We start from the raw sequence: 17034 nt of genomic DNA, 5'->3' as shown, positions 1-17034 counted from the left end.
AACGCACCTAAAGGTGAGGATGATTATGTGAATGGGTGTGGCTTAGGTGTCATAAAAAGCTTTATGAATCTAAAGACTGAATAGTGAAACTTCACTCAAGGGCCAGTGACATCATTTGACGACATGTGTTTTGTATTGACACTCAATGTGTGGTGGGGGTGGCTGGTGTGTTGTGTTCCTTTTCCGTTCTGGGGGGGAGGTTTAAATCATTGCAAACATCTCAGGGCATTGCAGTGATTCCAGGACATGTATTTCAGGTGTTTGTTTTTTGGACCTATGTGTAAGTAAATATTTTCCACCCTGAAATTACAAACAATTATTCTAGAATAGTTAGGAGTGTGCCTTAATGAAGAAATAGGCTACATTGTTGTGCCTGGTAGATTGTAGTTTTAGACTGTCTTTGTTTCACCCTCCCACCATCACATGAAAACATGGTAAAACTGGCAACTACAGTGTTCTGTACTATTAATATTGGCATACCTGCTTGTCTTCACTGCTTGGAAATATCTGTCAAACACAGTGAATAACTTGCAGTCATTCTAACCCAACTGTATTGCAGCCCCCCCGGGCTTGAGGCGTAAACTGTGTGACATACCTGCTCTGCCAACAGTTGAGCACTCCCTTGCATGCACCAGCTCGTCTCTGTGTTTTTAAGTAACAACAAGGAACCAGTATGTCAGTTTCAAGGGGTGCTTTCACAAAAGGTGTGGAGTAGTGCTCACCTAGTCTGCCCAACTGTTTGAGTGTCCCTGGATATTATCAGACTCTTTCAGCAGGTAAGGAGCTGAGGGAAACCTCACTTTTTAAACAATCTAATGGGCTTTTCTTTTGAGTCCTTTCAACAGTATTTCTGTGTTTTTTGAACTTTGAAAGAAAGAAACCCTCAGTGTTTTGTGTTGCCTCTCAGATGTGGCCTTTGGTTTTTCTTGTGAGTGTGACCTTGCTGGGTTAAACTGTACAGGCCCTATTTTAGTCTAATGGGGCCCTGTGTTTGTCCTAGTCAGGTCTTATGGTTTGGAAAAACTCAGTGCTCTTGCAGCAGAAGGAGCTAGATAATTAAAACTAGTGAATTACAGGGAACTCTGTGTTCTATTAGATTATCATTGTGATCTGCATGCATGCCCCAACCGGAGCATATTCCCAGCTGCTTGTATCCTGTTCATCAAAATGGAGCAGCACACACCCAGGTCCTTATCAGTGGGGATGGACAGACAGGAAGGGAGAGTAAGGGAGGTTGGGATTTCTTCATATGAATTTCATACAGGCAGTTGTTTCTCCCTTTCAGTTAGTTTGATCATAAAATCAGCATGATCTATTTTATTGTATTCAGAGGGCATGAAGTATTCTATGTTGTCTCACTCACTCATGTATTATGTTCTCCCTAGATGAGAGCTTCTGGACCAACATAAAGATCCCCTGCATCGGGAAGGCTGAGCTGGCAGTACCTTACTGGGACAGCATGGATTCTATACTGAGCTACAGAAGAGATAGCAGCAGCGACAAAAATTTATGTTGGAGGCTGACACCAACATAGCCATTGACCATCGGAATACTAAGACTGGAGTCTCTCTAGAGACTGCTGTCCTTGATCGACAGTGCGTTATGGTGTGAGCAGGACTAAGCAGCGCTCCCACACATCCCCTCCCACCTGGGCACCAAGCCATGTCTCCTCTCTCTGCCCTGGGTGTTTTCTGTGGATTGTTCCTTCCTATGTGTCTCGGTGAATACAACACTCACAGTTGTATCCCACGGAAGAGTGTCCTCTACCAGGGTAAGCCCTTCTGTCTCCTTTCCTGCTTTCACATAACAGTGCAGTAAACTGCATCTGTTTCCTCAAATACTAAAAAGTTAGCTAAATGACATGTCTGTTTTGCTTCATTCATAACTTGTGTGTGTGTGTGTGTGTGTATATATATATATATATATATATATATATATATATATATATGAGATCTCACACACACCGTTTGATACTTAGTTTTCATTGAGTTGTTTAATGCTTTCCTGTTTTAGACAATCTGAAACTGTTCAGAGAGGAAGGGATTTGGAACTACTCCACTATGTTGGTTCGAGAGGATCTGGGCCTGCTGCTGCTCGGGGCTCGAGAGGCTGTCTATGCCCTGGACATCAATGATATCTCCATCAAGAAGTCTGGGGTAGGGACCTCTGTTTATTACGGCTATTCAGTTATTGTGTTTACTTATAAGTTATCCTGTGTTATCTGCCTACATGATTTGAATACATCACAAATGGACTGCAATAAAAAGGTCTGCTGTACCTTCTTTGTGGTGACCTAATACCAATGCCTTGGAACCATAAAACCATTACCTAGTACATACTTTGATGTGCAGCTCTCTGTTGTGTCAGGTGTATTGGCGGGTCACTGAGGAGAAACAGAGGGAGTGCACATACAAAGGGAAACACGCCGAAGTAAGTGGCTCCATCAATCACAAACCAATTCTCCCCACAGACAGCTGTGAAGTGGTATGCTGCCAGTTGTTTATGAAGACCCTCAATGAAGACAAAACAAACAACCAGATGCACAGTTGAAGTTGGAAGTTTACATACACCTTAGCCAAATATGTTTAAACTCAGTTTTTCACCATTTCTGACATTTAATCCTGTCTTAGGTCAGTTAGGATCACCATGTTATTTTGAGAATGTGAAATGTCAGAATAATAGTAGAGAGAATGATTTCTTTCATCACATTCCCAATGGGTCAGAAGTTTACATACACTCAATTAGTATTTGGTAGCATTAAGTTGGGTCAAACGCTTTGGGAAGCCTTCCACAAGCTTCCCACAATAAGTTGGGTGAATTTTGGCCCATTGCTCCTGACAGAGCTGGTGTAACTGAGTCAGGTTTGTAGGCCTCCTTGCTTGCACACTCTTTTTCAGTTCTGCCCACAAATTTCCTATAGGATTGAGGTCAGGGCTTTGTGATAGCCACTCCAATACCTTGACTTTGTTGTCCTTAAGCCATTTTGCCACAACTTTGGAAGTATGCTTGGGGTCATTGTCCATCTGGAAGACCCATTTGTGACCAAGCTTTAACTTCCTGACTGATGTTTTGAGATGTTGCTTCAACATATCCACATAATTTTTGTTCCTCATGATGGCATCTATTTTGTGAAGTGCACCAGTCCCTCCTGCAGCAAAGCACCCCCACAACATGATGCTGCCACCCCCGTGCTTCATGGTTGGGATGGTGTTCTTCGGCTTGCAAGCCTCCCCCTTTTTCCTCCAAACATAAAGATGGTCATTATGGCCAAACAGTTGTATTTTTGTTTCATCAGACCAGAGGACATTTCTCCAAAAAGTACGATCTGTCCCCCCCCCCCCCCAGTTGCAGTTGCAAACCGTAGTCTGGCTTTTTTATGGCGGTTTTGGAGCTGTGGCTTCTTCCTTGCTGAGCAGCCTTTCAGGTTATGTCGATATAGGACTCTTTTTTTACTTTGGATATAGATACTTTTATACCTGTGAAGATGCTAGAGGAAACAAGATCCTTTGCTGCTGTTCTGGGATTGATTTGCACTTTTCGCACCAAAGTACGTTCATCTCTGAGACAGAACACGTCTCCTTCCTGAGCGGTATGACGGAACACTTAAACAACACAATGTAACTCCAAGTCAATCACACTTCTGTGAAATCAAACTGTCCACTTAGGAAGCAACACTGATTGACAATACATTTCACATGCTGTTGTGCAAATGGAATAGACAACAGGTGGAAATTATAGGCAATTAGCAAGACACCCCCAATAAAGGAGTGTTTCTGCAGGTGGTGACCACAGACCACTTCTCAGTTCCTATGCTTCCTGGCTGATGTTTTGGTCACTTTTGAATGCTGGCGGTGCTTTCACTCTAGTGGTAGCATGAGACGGAGTCTACAACCCACACAAGTGGCTCAGGTAGTGCAGCTCATCCAGGATGGCACATCAATGTGAGCTGTTGCAAGAAGGTTTGCTGTGTCTGTCAGCGTAGTGTCCAGAGCATGGAGGCGCTACCAGGAGACAGGCCAGTACATCAGGAGACGTGGAGGAGGCCGTAGGAGGGCAACAACCCAGCAGCAGGACCGCTACCTCCGCCTTTGTGCAAGGAGGAGCAGGAGGAGCACTGCCGGAGCCCTGCAAAATGACCTCCAGCAGGCCACAGCAGACATTTGCCAGAGAACACCAAGATTGGCAAATTCGCCACTGGCGCCCTGTGCTCTTCACAGATGAAAGCAGATTCACACTGAGCACATATGACAGTCGTGACAGTCTGGAGACACCGTGGAGAACGTTCTGCTGCCCGCAACATCCTCCAGCATGACCGGTTTGGCGGTGGGTCAGTCATGGTGTGGGGTGGCATTTCTTTGGGGGGCCGCACAGCCCTCCATGTGCCTGCCAGAGGTAGCCTGACTGCCATTAGGTACCGAGATGAGATCCTCAGACCCCTTGTGAGACCATATGCTGGTGCGGTTGGCCCTGGGTTCCTCCTAATGCAAGACAATGCTAGACCTCATGTGGCTGTAGTGTGTCAGCAGTTCCTGCAAGAGGAAGGCATTGATGCTATGGACTGGCCTGCCCGTTCCCCAGACCTGAATCCAATTGAGCACATCTGGGACATCATGTCTCGCTCCATCCACCAACGCCACGTTGCACCACAGACTGTCCAGGAGTTGGCGGATGCTTTAGTCCAGGTCTGGGAGGAGATCCCTCAAGAGACCATCCGCCACCTCATCAGGAGCATGCCCAGGCGTTGTAGAGGTCATACAGGCACGTGGAGGCCACACACACTACGGAGCCTCATTTTGACTTGTTTTAATGACATTACATCAAAGTTGGATCAGCCTGTAGTGTGGTTTTCCACTTTAATTTTGAGTGTGACTCCAAATCCAGACCTCCATGGGTTGATAAATTTGATTTCCATTGATCATTTTTGTGTGATTTTGTTGTCAGCACATTCAACTATATAAAGAAAAAAGTATTTTAACAAGAATATTTCATTCATTCAGATCTAGGATGTGTTATTTTAGTGTTCCCTTTATTTTTTTGAGCATTGTACTGGCGTACTATTGTTTGTAGAGATGAACGTGGTACCTTCAGGCGAAATTGCTCCCAAGGATGAACCAGACTTGTGGAGGTCTACCATTTTTTTGGTCTTGGGTAATTTCTTTTGATTTTCCCATGATGTCAGGCAGAGGCACTGGGTTTGAAGGTAGGCCTTGAAATACATCCACAGGTACACCTCCAATTGACTCAAATTATGTCAATTAGCCTATCAGAAGCTTCTAAAACCATGACATAATTTTCTGGAATGTTCCATGCTGTTTAAAGTCAGCCAACTTAGTGTATGTAAACTTCTTAACCACTGGAATCGCGATACAGTAAATTATAAGTGCAATAATCTGTCTGTAAACAATTGTTGGAAAAATTACTTTCGTCATGCACAAAGTAGATGTTCTAACCAACTTGCCAAAACTATAGTTAACAAGAAATCTGTGGAGTGGTTGAAAAACAAGTTTTAATGACTCCAACCTAAGTGTATGTAAACTTCTGACTTCAACTGTGCATACATTGAAATCTGTACATTACTATACCAACCTTGACATTTCTCATCCCTATCCTGTTGCAGATCGAATGCCGTAACTACATCCGGACCCTGCATAAAGTGGATGACGGCACAATGTATGTGTGCGGGACAAATGCTTTCAGCCCCACCTGTGATTACATGGTAATTATAAACTGGGTGGTTCGAGCCCTGAATGCTGATTGGCTGACAGCTGTGGTATATTTAAGCAATAAGGCACCTTGGGGGTTTGTGGTATATGGCCAATATATCACAGCTAATTGCTGTTCTTATACACGATGCAACGTGGAGTGCTAGGACACAGCCATTTGCCATGGTATATTGGCCATATACCACAAACCCCAGAGGTGCCTTATTGCTATTATAAACTGGTTACCAAAGTAATTAGAGCAGTAAAAATAAATGTTTTGTCATACACATGGTATACGTTCTGATATACCACAGATGTCAGCCAATCTGCATTCAGGGCTGGACATTTATTTTTACTGCTCTAATTACGTTGGTAACCAGTTTATAATAGCAATAAGGAACCTTGGGGGTTTGTGGTATATGACCAATATACACCACGGTGTTGCGTCATGCTTAAGAACAGCCCTTAGTGTTGTATAGTGTGGGGTGGCAGTTAGTCTAGTGGTTAGTGTTGTGCCAGTAACGAAAGGTTGCTAGATCGAATCCCCGAGCTGGCAAGGTAAAAATCTGTCATTCTGCCCCTGAACAAGGATGTTAACTCACTGTTCCCTGGTAAATAAGAATTAGTTCTTAACTGATTTGCCTAGTTAAATTAAATCTAAATATTGGCAATATACCACACCCCCTTGGGGCTTATTGCTTAATTAAAAACTGGGTGGTTCCAGCCCTGAGTGCTAATTGGCTGACAGCCGTGGTATATCAGACTGTATATCATGGGTATGACAACATGTATTTTTACTGCCCTAATTACGTTGGTAACCAGTTTATAATAGCAATAAGGCACCTTGGTGGTTTATGGCTGTATCCAGGCACTCTGCGTTGCGTTGTGTGTAAGAACAGCCTTTAGCCGTGCCATATACCACAACACTTTGTGCCTTATTGCATAGGTATAGCTTGGCCTGAACAGGACAGCTAGGACATCTCGGTGTAAGAATAGCTCTGTTGTTTGAAACTATCATGTGACTGCTGTAGTCAGACAGTTATCACACTGAATATTTACTGTGAGTGTGAAATGTATGCATACTACAGACACCTGCACTCTTTATCTCTACTGTTAGTGGCTGAGTGTAACTCATTTTGCCCTTTGGAGTTTAGTATAAAGTATATTCCTACGTCTCTCTCACTGAAACAGCTGTGAATGAATACATCTAAATAGTTACTTTGTTTGTGACTCTGACAGACATACTCTGAAGGACAGCTGAGACTAGAAGAAGCACAGGAGGAGGGAAAAGGGAAATGCCCCTTTGATCCCTTCCAGAAATACTCCTCCATCATGGTCGGTATGTACTGTGACTGTCTGTCTGTCTCTAGTTATCTGCTCTCACACAAGGACAGAACAGTGCACTCAGTGAAGTTCAAAGTTCATCAACTGCAAAGTGGGGTTGTGCTATAAGTGCTGCCATTGGACTTGTTTGTAAAGTGAGGGGGTTGGGTCTTTGTGAATTGAACAGTTCTATTATTTATTTTTAGCGTTTTGGCTGAATGTGTTGCTAGGAGCTTGAGTTACCAGTGGCACAATGAAAGAGATTGCACATGTAATTTTCAAAATTAGTTTTGTTTGACTAATATTTACAATATTATTTACTTTGCTAGAAGATCAATTTTCCTCTGTTGTGATTCTTGTCATGTCTCTGGTCTGCCAGGGAATGACCTCTACTCTGCTACCTCCATCAACTTCCTGGGCTCTGAGCCTGTGGTTCTCCGCAGCTCCTCCTCTGCGCTTCGCACTGAGTTCAAGAGCTCCTGGCTCAACGGTCACCTCTCCCTCTCTGTTCATACTTGTGTTATAAACTTGTATACTACTATACACCATGCCTTATGGTGCACACGTGAATAGTATATATATCTACTAACACTTGAATGTGAAGTTAAAATGGCTAAATGTATCCATAGCATTTTACAGCTTTGCCTTGAGTAATAGCCTAGATCCTATAGGTCCCCGTGTTTTGAATTATGAAACTGAACTTCAACTGCTGCTGTTAAACAGGTCCTGACAGGTAGTGTAATAAGTGCTCATTATGGTTTATGATTTCAGAGCCCAACTTTGTGTACATGGACCTTGTCCCTGAGAGCAATAACAACCCAGAGGGGGATGATGATAAGGTCTACCTGTTCTTCAGCGAGAACGCCATGGAGTATGACTTCTACAACAAGCTCACCGTGTCAAGAGTTGCTCGTGTCTGCAAGGTAACAACTTGTTCCAAATGTACTTTCAGCTGCAAGAAGTTTCATTGTCTCATACATGGTGTTTTAAATATAAAGGACAGTATGTGTACCCTGTTTAAACAGTGCAAGGGTATAATGTGTGCATGTGTCCTCTCTCCAGAAGTATTCACTTGTTTGACTAGAACCAATGTTGTCTCTCACACTGTGTAGGGGGATATGGGTGGGCAGCGGACGCTCCAGAGGAAGTGGACGTCATTCCTGAAGGCTCGCCTGGACTGCTCTCTGCCAGAGCCCAGCCTGCCATATATTGTACAGGATGTCTTCCTGCTCAAAAACGATGACTGGCGCAAAAGTGTTTTCTACGCAGTGTTCACTCCCCAGTCGTGAGTAGTCTGTAGAATCCAGTGGTTTTAGAGTTGACAACATTGTTTCAGTGGGAAGTGGACTGTTTCTAATCTGCGTGATATTCTGACTCGGTTGCTTTAAGCACATGTTTACCATAATCATAGGGCCAGGAGGTTTTCCTGACCAGGAAAAACCCCAGGCGGGCTAACTCTAACTAGGGCCTAGGGTATTTCCCACGTGTTCAGGAAAAACATAGGGCCCTAACCATGATATACTTCAGGTTTGAAAACATCAAACATGTTTTTCTGACTGTCTGCACTAGGAGCTCGTCCGACATGTCTGCAGTGTGTGCGTACAGTGTGTCGGCCATCGGAGACGTGTTTGATAAGGGGAAGTTTAAGACGCCAGTGACTGTGGAGACTTCCCATGTGAAGTGGGTCATGTACAGTGGAGAGGTGCCCACCCCAAGACCTGGAGCTGTATGTCCCATTTTAATATAATTGTGAAGATCTAAATGGTTTAGGGCCACAAAAGGAAAGTATCTACTTTTTTTACAGTTCAGCTACTAACTCAGTAATAAATGTATTATCACCACTCATAAATCTATTTTTTTCAGTGCATTAACAACGCAGCACGGACCATTGGGATGGAGCGCTCCCTGGACCTGCCAGACAAGACCCTGCAGTTCATCAGGGACCGGCCCCTCATGGACGATGCCGTGCACCCGCTGACCGGCCGTCCGCTGCTGGTCAAAAGGGGAGACCTGTTCACACGCCTGGTGGTGGACAGTGTGCTAGCTCTGGATGGGGAGAGATACGCAGTCATGTTCATCGGCACAGGTACTGAACAGGACACACACATCCACAAAACAGACTTGTTCTTCTGACTCCCGCCTGAACAGCTAATCAAATGGCTACCCAGACTATTTGCATTGCCCCCCCCCTCCCCCTTTTAACCCTGCTGCTATTCTGTTTATTATCTATGCATAGTCACTAACTCTACCTACATGTTCATATTACCTCGACTAACCGGTGCCCCCGCACATTGACTCTGTACCTACCTATATATAGCCTCGCTATTGTTGTTTTACTGCTGCTCTTTAATTTGTGACTTTTATTTCTTATTTTTTACTTAAACCTCATTGTTGGTTAAGGGCTTGTAAGTAAGTGTTTCACTGTAAGTTCTACACCTGTTGTCTTCGGCGCATTTGACTTTAATAGATCTGATAATGACATGGGCATCCTTCTCTCCCCACAGAGAACGGCTATGTGCAGAAGGCAGTGAACTACGCTGGAGAGATGTTCATCATTGAAGAGATACAACTGTACCAGACCCCAGAGGCTATCAGGACCCTGCGTCTCTCCAGCACGGTAACAATCACCCAGTCAATCAATTAAAACTTGATTTTAAATAGCTCTTTTAAACAAATTTGTTACCGAGTACTTATCGGCACCTCTGGTTTAAACTCCCAATCAAGGTGCAGCACCATTTTACAAAACATACCAACTTTTTATTGATATCCATATGGTCGTTCATATGTCAACATAAGGATTTAACTAGATCAATGTCAGTTTGTTGTCTCCTGGCATTTCTGCAGACAGATGGTTACTCATTTACTATTTATTTCCTTAGCACTTACAATAGAGCATTCAAGGAGAATGGCACCTGGTCATTGCTGTTACTAACCATGGGTGAAGTATGCTCATTGAGCTGCTGACACTCATGTGGTATTGGTTTGTGTTCTTGTTTCCACAGGGTCAGCTGTATGCAGGCTCTGAGTATGGAGCTGTGCAGATGCCTCTGAGTGAATGTGGCCGTTACGAGTCTTGTCTGGACTGTGTCTTAGCCAGAGACCCTTATTGTGGCTGGGACCTCTCCACTGGCCTCTGCTCTGCTGTGGCCAGCTCAACCTTTGCCTCAGTCCCCACGTACGATCCAACACACACATACCTTTCTAGTAATGTGATTTAGAATTTCACTATACCATATTTATAGTCTTTCTTTTTCAGGAACATGATTCAAAGTCTAAAAGATGGTGACATCTCAGAATGTCCGAAATCAGGTAAAAGGATTTCAATATTTAATTGTTCAGGGCCCAGCACACTATCAACAAATGACAGAGTACAGTCTAACTGTAGTTACTACTTACTTTGTTTGTGTGTGTATTGCAGAGACGATGAAGCCAGAGAACTACACCTTAGTTCCTGGCAACAACATCAAGCTGCCGTGCCAGCCTGACTCCAACCTGGCACAGGTACAGTGGCTCTTCTCAGGGCAACTGCTGCTCTCTGATACCAAGTACTACATCTACAATGGGGGTATCCTCATCCTCAATGCCTCTGCCGCCAACACCGGCCAGTACACCTGTGAGTCTGTTGAGCAGGTGAACAGCCGACCGTACACCAGGACTATGGCAGTCTATCAACTGTTGCCCCACACTAACCTAGAGGAGGAGAGTGAGACGATGACAGAGTCCCCCCATAGTCACAGTACCCCATTACCAGAGCTCCTGGAGGTAACCGAGAGGCCAAAGGCTTTGGATCCCCTTCCCCCCCCTGAGTCACAGTGTGAAGACGGCAGGGTGGTAGGCCTGCAGGTGGTGGTGGCGCTCCTCGCTCTGATGCTGGTTGGTCTAGTAGCCTGGAGTCTGTATAAAGGATGCTTTAGAAACAGATTCTCAGAGAACTCAAGCGCTGGGCAGGTGAAAAGGGCGTCGGATGACTACATGCAAATTCAAAACAATATAACTTCAGAGTTCAAGCTGCTGGGACTTACACCCAGTCACAGTGCTAACAAGAATCAAAATGCTATCATAGCCTTCAAAGGGAATGGGGAACACCACTTCTCTCCTGGAAGCAATATTTCCACTGTGGATGGTTTGGGGTACATTGATGATGAGTCAGAGATCTGACCATCAGTGTTCTCTCTCACCAGGCAACTGATTTAAGACACTAGAGCAATGACAAGCGCTGTACACTGAACTTGTTTTGGAATTGTCCTTAACATTTTCCCACCACTACATCTCCCTAGATTGAATTTATTTTGTTTAGTCATTGCATAAGGCGAATACATTGTACATCCCTTTGTTAAATATTATTTTGTATTGTCATGTATATTGCAAATATTTATTTGTATTCATGTAATTACGTCATAACCAGGATGTGATATCTAAAGTAAATAAGACCATAATACTAATGTGTTGTACATAGTTAAGATCTACAAATATTCTAAGCATTTCATTCTACGGACCAGTAATGATTACTCCAAACCTTTTAAGTAGATCAAAACAGCCATGGACCAAATACAAATAATTGAACACTCTCTTGACTTAGGTGTTGTTTAAAATGTCTCTCAGAACCAACTGAATTATAGCAACATGTTCTCTCTTCTTTTTCACCAGCAGCACTTTGTCATTACACTGTGTTGCTTCACATTTCATGTAAAATAAGTAATTTAGAGATCAATGTTTTGAGTTAAAGGCAGCTATCATTATCGTAACTCAATTAACAGTTCATATTGTCAAAACCACAGCTTTCATTTTGGTCATTACTTCACCAGTCAAGAAGTTGAAGTTGTTTTCATTTCTCATTAGATTCCAACACATGATTTAGTTAATCTGACCGGTGGGAATTCTGCTGTCATCTCCATGTAACAATAATATCAAGGGGTTTATTTAAGTGTTGGATACTCTAGCAACTGATGTAATGTCACTTATTTCACTGGAACATTTTTTTCTATTATACAATGATGGACAAATATGGTGGGCTGTGTTGTCCCAGCCAGCCATTGTCATGTATGGGTATGGAGTTTTGTACTGTATATTATTGGAAAGGATACACTAAAACATGATAATTGTCGATGAAAAAGCTGAATAACACCACAGTCAGGTCTGAAATATATTTTTTAGGTTTGTCACTGCAGCAACAGATTTGATGCATTTAAGAATATATTCTCAGTATGATAAGCATTAGACAAGCAAAAAAAATCTGCATAAACCTCATGGCAGTTTACCCTGGAGAGGGACACTTGAATATTAAATATATATCAGTTGTATACTCAGTGGCTGCCGCTCTCCCAGACCTATTGTAAACAAGGCTCCAGTCTGGAACAAGTTGTGATGCAGCATTAAGAGTGCTGCCACAACAGGGCACTGACCACCAAAAGCAAACAAGAAAAAAATAGCTCAGTGCACCACACAGGATGAGTGAGGGGGAGAAAAGGGCTCTGGTTGAATGAGATGGATACAGTATTCCTTGGAGAAGTCTTCAAGCAATACAGTGGCAAATGTCTCATTGGCTCAGTTACACTGAAACATGTAGGCGACAGTCAGGCAAACCATTTTCTACATGCAAGTACGATTAAGGCGGGTTTCGTTTTCAGAAACAAGGCAAAAGCAGATCAAGAAGGTATAAACCAGAAACACTTGGTGCAGTGATCAATAAAAACCGTGCACTATATAAACTCCCATATCTCCAGCTGCAAGAGGAGAACCCTGATCCTTCATTCATGTCCAGTAGCATCAAAGCTAAGTTGATTTCATGGAGTACAGTCATAACTTGAATTGGCAAGAATTGCTCACTGAATATGGCTGCCAAAATGAATCCAAAGACAACTTTGGAATCACTTTGCTTATTTTGTCTCATATTTTAAAGATAAGGCACAAGCCTTTGACGTAGCAATTTTCTTAGTCTCATTGTTGCTACGGTACATAAACCATTTTAGAAGATACCTTTTTACTTGAAGGATCAGATTCATATTGTGGAACATACTAAATGTAAACAGGTGCAATGGAATGGATCATATTTTGAATATCCATCAAATCTTTTCAACAATAAGGATGATATGCTTTTCCCTCAAAGATAAACAGTATAATAGTAGCCTCTATCAATCTTAAAGTACTGCTGAATAAAATCAGCTATTTCTCTTAAAATTCCAGCTCTGCATTTCATATTGTTAAAAGTGAGATTGTCCAGCACACCATACTAGTACAAGTGTTCATCCAGCCTGCCTGCCATGGAGAAAGTGCTCTGTCTCCATCTAGAGTCCACTTAGGGTATCACCAGGGGCCATTGTCGGGGTAGCTTGGCACATCAGCAGGGTATTGGGGAAGGCTTGGGCCAGTTTCAGTGACAGCATTGAAGCCGGCCTCTCTCACGGGAGCGCTCTTCCAGAGTCCAGTGGTCCACTCTTCCTGTGCACGCTCAAAGCTGCCCCCTCCACCACGGTACAGCCTGTGAACCTGATGGGAACAGAGCAGACAAACCAACCAGTCATGCTAGTTTATTCTCTTTATCTGCCTACAATGAGTGTATTGTCAAAATGGCTGAGTATTTTTCTTGTGTGTGTGTTTCCATGTGCTTGTGCATTTTTCAGGTGTGTTTGTTGGACTCACCCTGATGAGAATCAGTCCCATTAACACAGTCACTAGAGTGAAGAGCAGAGCCGAGAATAGCATGACTACAGCAGAACCCACGTTGTTTCTGAAAAACAGCACTGTCGCGATCCAACCACTTTAGAGGTACCTCCGTGGGGGAGCAGTGGGGTTAGTATTTGTTAATGGCATGAATTACAAACTTGAGTTTTTCACCAATCATAGCATGACACAATGCAGTGAGTAAAATGAAGGTGATTGATAATCTACAGGATCTTTATTGCTAAGCTGTGAAGATTTTTCTATATTCTTGAGGTGAAATAATTGACAAGCCATTCAGATAGCAGCCAGTCATAAACAGTGCCTTCCAGACTGATTAAATATTTCTACTCACCAAGCACCCCAACCAGAGAGGCCCACCGTCTGAATGAGAGCGAGAACACACTGCAGAAAGAAGATGAAGAAGAAGGCCATGAAGTTGAAAGAACTGTCAGCCCTAGGAAAGAGAAAGGGAGATATGGAGTCAGTTAAGAAAAGGTATTTGGAGTGCGAAATTATGGATGTTCGCATTAATGTTTGTTGAATGGACCTTACCGGAAGGCCTTGTAGAGAGGTCTAAACCAGCAGGTGTAGCTGCACGGACTGAAGAGGAGAAGCCAGAGAAGGGAAAGGCCAAAATTGGCTCCACTTCCCCCTCCTGCCCACCAAGCTATGCATGACACCACGTTCACACATAGTGTGACTGAATACACTACAGAATGAGAGAGACAGGAAGAAAAATGTAAAATTGGCCTCGCTCGAGAGCATCAAACTGAATGCTGGCAACTGCCGACTGACTGAAGATCTATAAATCACCCGTCGTCATAAATAACGACTCATTATTATTTGTAGATCAGTCAGTCACAATGTAGCACTATAACTGTTTAGTGGGAGCTTCATGAAATGGGTTTCCATGGCCAAGCAGCCGCACACAAGCCTAAGATCACCATGCGCAATGCCAAGCATTGTCTGGAGTAGTGTTTTGATGCGAGTGGTGTGAAAAACCTGCACAGGGCCCTGACCTCAACCCCAACCCCATCTAACAACTTTGGGATGAATTGGAAAGCCGACTGCGAGCCAGGCCTAATCGCCCAACATCAGTGCCTGACCTCCCTATTGCCTTGTTGCTGAATCGAAGCAAGTCTCCGCAGCAATGTTCCAACATCAGTGCCTGACCTCCCTATTGCCTTGTTGCTGAATCGAAGCAAGTCTCCGCAGCAATGTTCCAACATCTAGTGGAAAGCCTTCCCAGAAGAGTGGAGGCTGTTATAGCAGCAAAAGGGGGACCAACTCCATATTAATGCCCATGATTTTGGAATGAGATGTTCGAAGAGCAGGTATCCACATACTTTAGGCCATGTAGTGTACATTGCGGGTTTGATACTCTCAAACCCGGCCATTCTCTCAGCTTGGAATGAAGTTACTGCCCAGTTCCCACAATAGGACTATGTAACTCAAATGTCTTTGGTGTAACTCACACATCCAGAGGTTGTAGACCCGGCGTACCAGCTGTCGGTGCGGGGCTGGGATCTCCTCCTCCACATTCTGATAAAAGCAGGGCTTGATTCTCAGGAACTGAGGCAGTGGGGGAAAGTTGCTGACCCGCTCTGAAAACAGGAAACAGATTATTACATGTGGGAGAACAGTGCAGAAATTTCACAACATAAAAATTGAACACGGTGACATTTTAGGACTCTTAGGAACATGACAAAATGGTAATGCACAATAGTGAAAGTGTTCAGTGTTATTAGTTGATCCTTATGTCTACAATCAATAATTGAACTAAGAGTATGTCATGGCTAATTTAATTTAAAAAATGGTGTCACTTATGATCTCATGCGCATGCATTACTTGTTGCAGGTACATGTTGTTTCATTACGAACATAATTGAATTGTTTACTTAAAGACATCAATTGCAAAATATTTAGATACAAACCTGTCATCATGAAATCCTGTGTCCTTTCCTGCAACATAACACAAATAATTGGCATACTTTACATCTCAAACATTCAAAGAGAAAGTAACAATATTGGGAACTTGCAGTATGATTCACATCTAATCAACAACAAAATTATATCAAGATAATGACAAAATTGACATGCAATAAATGAGATCTGGGTATGCTAGGAGGTACCGATCATTTTCTAGTAAACTCGTGATAAACCAATGACTGTATATGATAACCCCCGTTTAAAAGATAAGCCTACCCTTAACCACTTTGTAAAACAGAAGAAAGCTAGTTATGTTTTTCGGAAAAAAAATGACCCCACGTGAAATAAAATGCCTGACTACAGTAATGTTAGCTAGATAGCTACACCTATTAGCTAACGGCTAGCAACGTTACAGTGATGGGACAGATAGTTATACAAATCTTTGATAATGGTTTGTTAGCGAATTGTCACAGAAAGGTCAGCTGATGAGTTGATACAGGTATATAGTTGTTAGCAGATTCAATATTAAATAAATAAATATATTAACGTAGTTTCTTGTTTTTCTAGCACCTACCTGAAAACCGTTTACTCCAGCTCGGTTGGGGATGCGTCGTCAACTAAGACTCAAGTTCCGTGGAAGCCACAGCAATGCATTGAGGGAGTGGTAGTTGTACAAAGGTCGCAGAAAGACAAATTGGAATACAATTTTTCGATTGTTAAACTACAGATCCCGTAAACGATAGAGGGCGTAGAGACAGGAGACGTGTGACTACAATGCCAGCGCCATCTATGCTACAGAGAGGGATGATTCTTGTCCCGCACAAGAGAACAGCTATTTTATGACAATTAATTATCTTGTCAGGCTGTACAGTGCAGTATTATGTTCAATGCACACAATATGCTGACTGTAACGGTGACATCCCACAGTCAAAGTCCTAATATTTGTTTAAACTCCACATAGTTATGTTCTGTGGCTGTCACTGAGTAGGCTGATACTCCATTTCATGGGTGCACAATCCATATGTCAGGCTGTAGAGTGCAATATGAATGTCTAATACACACAATTGACTGACTGGGGTGGTGATTTTCCAAAGTCAGTCCCACAATAAGAGCAATGAAGATACATGTAGTTGAACTAGTAAGTTCATTTAATTTTGCTTTAGCTTGTTGGTAGTTGAACTTAATTCAAATCTTTGTAGTGTTTTCAGTAGTTAGCAAAAAAGTTATTACATAGTGGTGTAGCTAACAATTGGAACTACACACTACTTATTTAGCTAAAATAATATAAAATATGGTTAAGTTGGCGAGAATTTCCTGTCCTTTTCGGCATCAGATCTGCCTAATTCTCACTTGAAACATAGTTATAGTGTTTAATAGGATAATTACACAGCCCAGAGTGATCTGTTTTCGCAATTTGTAGT

At 42.9% G+C, this 17034-nt stretch overlaps 2 protein-coding genes across 5 annotated transcripts in view; one reads left to right on the top strand and one right to left on the bottom strand.

Annotated features, from left to right (window-relative positions):
* Nucleotides 1-11593, top strand: part of si:ch211-129c21.1 (uncharacterized protein LOC563087 homolog) — a 29509-nt gene extending 17916 nt beyond the window's left edge. The window contains exons 1-15 of one of the 2 annotated variants that reach the window (XM_029686073.2): nt 589-776; nt 1386-1771; nt 2014-2156; nt 2368-2430; nt 5618-5716; nt 6942-7041; nt 7405-7515; nt 7797-7948; nt 8138-8310; nt 8595-8751; nt 8889-9111; nt 9530-9642; nt 10028-10200; nt 10282-10334; nt 10444-11593. In XM_029686073.2, coding sequence (XP_029541933.2) covers nt 1663-1771; nt 2014-2156; nt 2368-2430; nt 5618-5716; nt 6942-7041; nt 7405-7515; nt 7797-7948; nt 8138-8310; nt 8595-8751; nt 8889-9111; nt 9530-9642; nt 10028-10200; nt 10282-10334; nt 10444-11183 — 2409 coding nt within the window. In that variant the 5' untranslated portion in view covers nt 589-776; nt 1386-1662 and the 3' untranslated portion in view covers nt 11184-11593. Of the gene's footprint in view, nt 1-588; nt 777-1385; nt 1772-2013; nt 2157-2367; nt 2431-5617; nt 5717-6941; nt 7042-7404; nt 7516-7796; nt 7949-8137; nt 8311-8594; nt 8752-8888; nt 9112-9529; nt 9643-10027; nt 10201-10281; nt 10335-10443 lie in introns of those variants that run through there. The other variant, XM_029686072.2, reaches the window with a different exon arrangement.
* A 562-nt stretch (nt 11594-12155) lies between these two features.
* LOC115144934 (secretory carrier-associated membrane protein 4-like) lies at nt 12156-16364 on the bottom strand. 3 transcript variants are annotated; one of them, XM_029686089.2, is made up of 7 exons: nt 16188-16355; nt 15619-15646; nt 15161-15289; nt 14238-14394; nt 14038-14087; nt 13665-13765; nt 12156-13511 (listed from the first exon to the last, which is right to left on the bottom strand). In XM_029686089.2, the coding sequence occupies exons 2-7, from the start codon at nt 15626-15628 to the stop codon at nt 13329-13331; spliced, it is 630 nt and encodes a 209-aa protein (XP_029541949.1). In that variant the 5' UTR covers nt 15629-15646; nt 16188-16355; the 3' UTR covers nt 12156-13328. The 3 variants fall into 3 exon arrangements, with proteins under 3 accessions (XP_029541949.1, XP_029541948.1, XP_029541950.1); XM_029686088.2 differs by having other exon boundaries at nt 13665-13782; nt 14038-14139; nt 16188-16329; XM_029686090.2 differs by having other exon boundaries at nt 13378-13511; nt 14038-14139; nt 16188-16364.
* Nucleotides 16365-17034: the final 670 nt, after the last annotated feature.

This window comes from Oncorhynchus nerka, linkage group LG17, assembly GCF_034236695.1.
Source record: "Oncorhynchus nerka isolate Pitt River linkage group LG17, Oner_Uvic_2.0, whole genome shotgun sequence".
NCBI classification, from domain to species: domain Eukaryota; kingdom Metazoa; phylum Chordata; class Actinopteri; order Salmoniformes; family Salmonidae; genus Oncorhynchus; species Oncorhynchus nerka.
The sequence above is the reverse complement of the archived record's forward strand: the minus strand, read 5'-3'. Positions and strand labels throughout refer to the sequence as shown.

What these genes read in the sequence shown, in the direction of transcription:
- LOC115144934 (XM_029686088.2), bottom strand. An exon ending in CTCTCTGGTTGGGGTGCTTG is followed by an intron (nt 13,783 to 14,037) that starts GTGAGTAGAAAT and finishes GTACCTCTAAAG; the next exon opens with TGGTTGGATCGCGACAGTGC. An exon ending in TGGGACTGATTCTCATCAGG is followed by an intron (nt 13,512 to 13,664) that starts GTGAGTCCAACA and finishes TGTTCCCATCAG; the next exon opens with GTTCACAGGCTGTACCGTGG.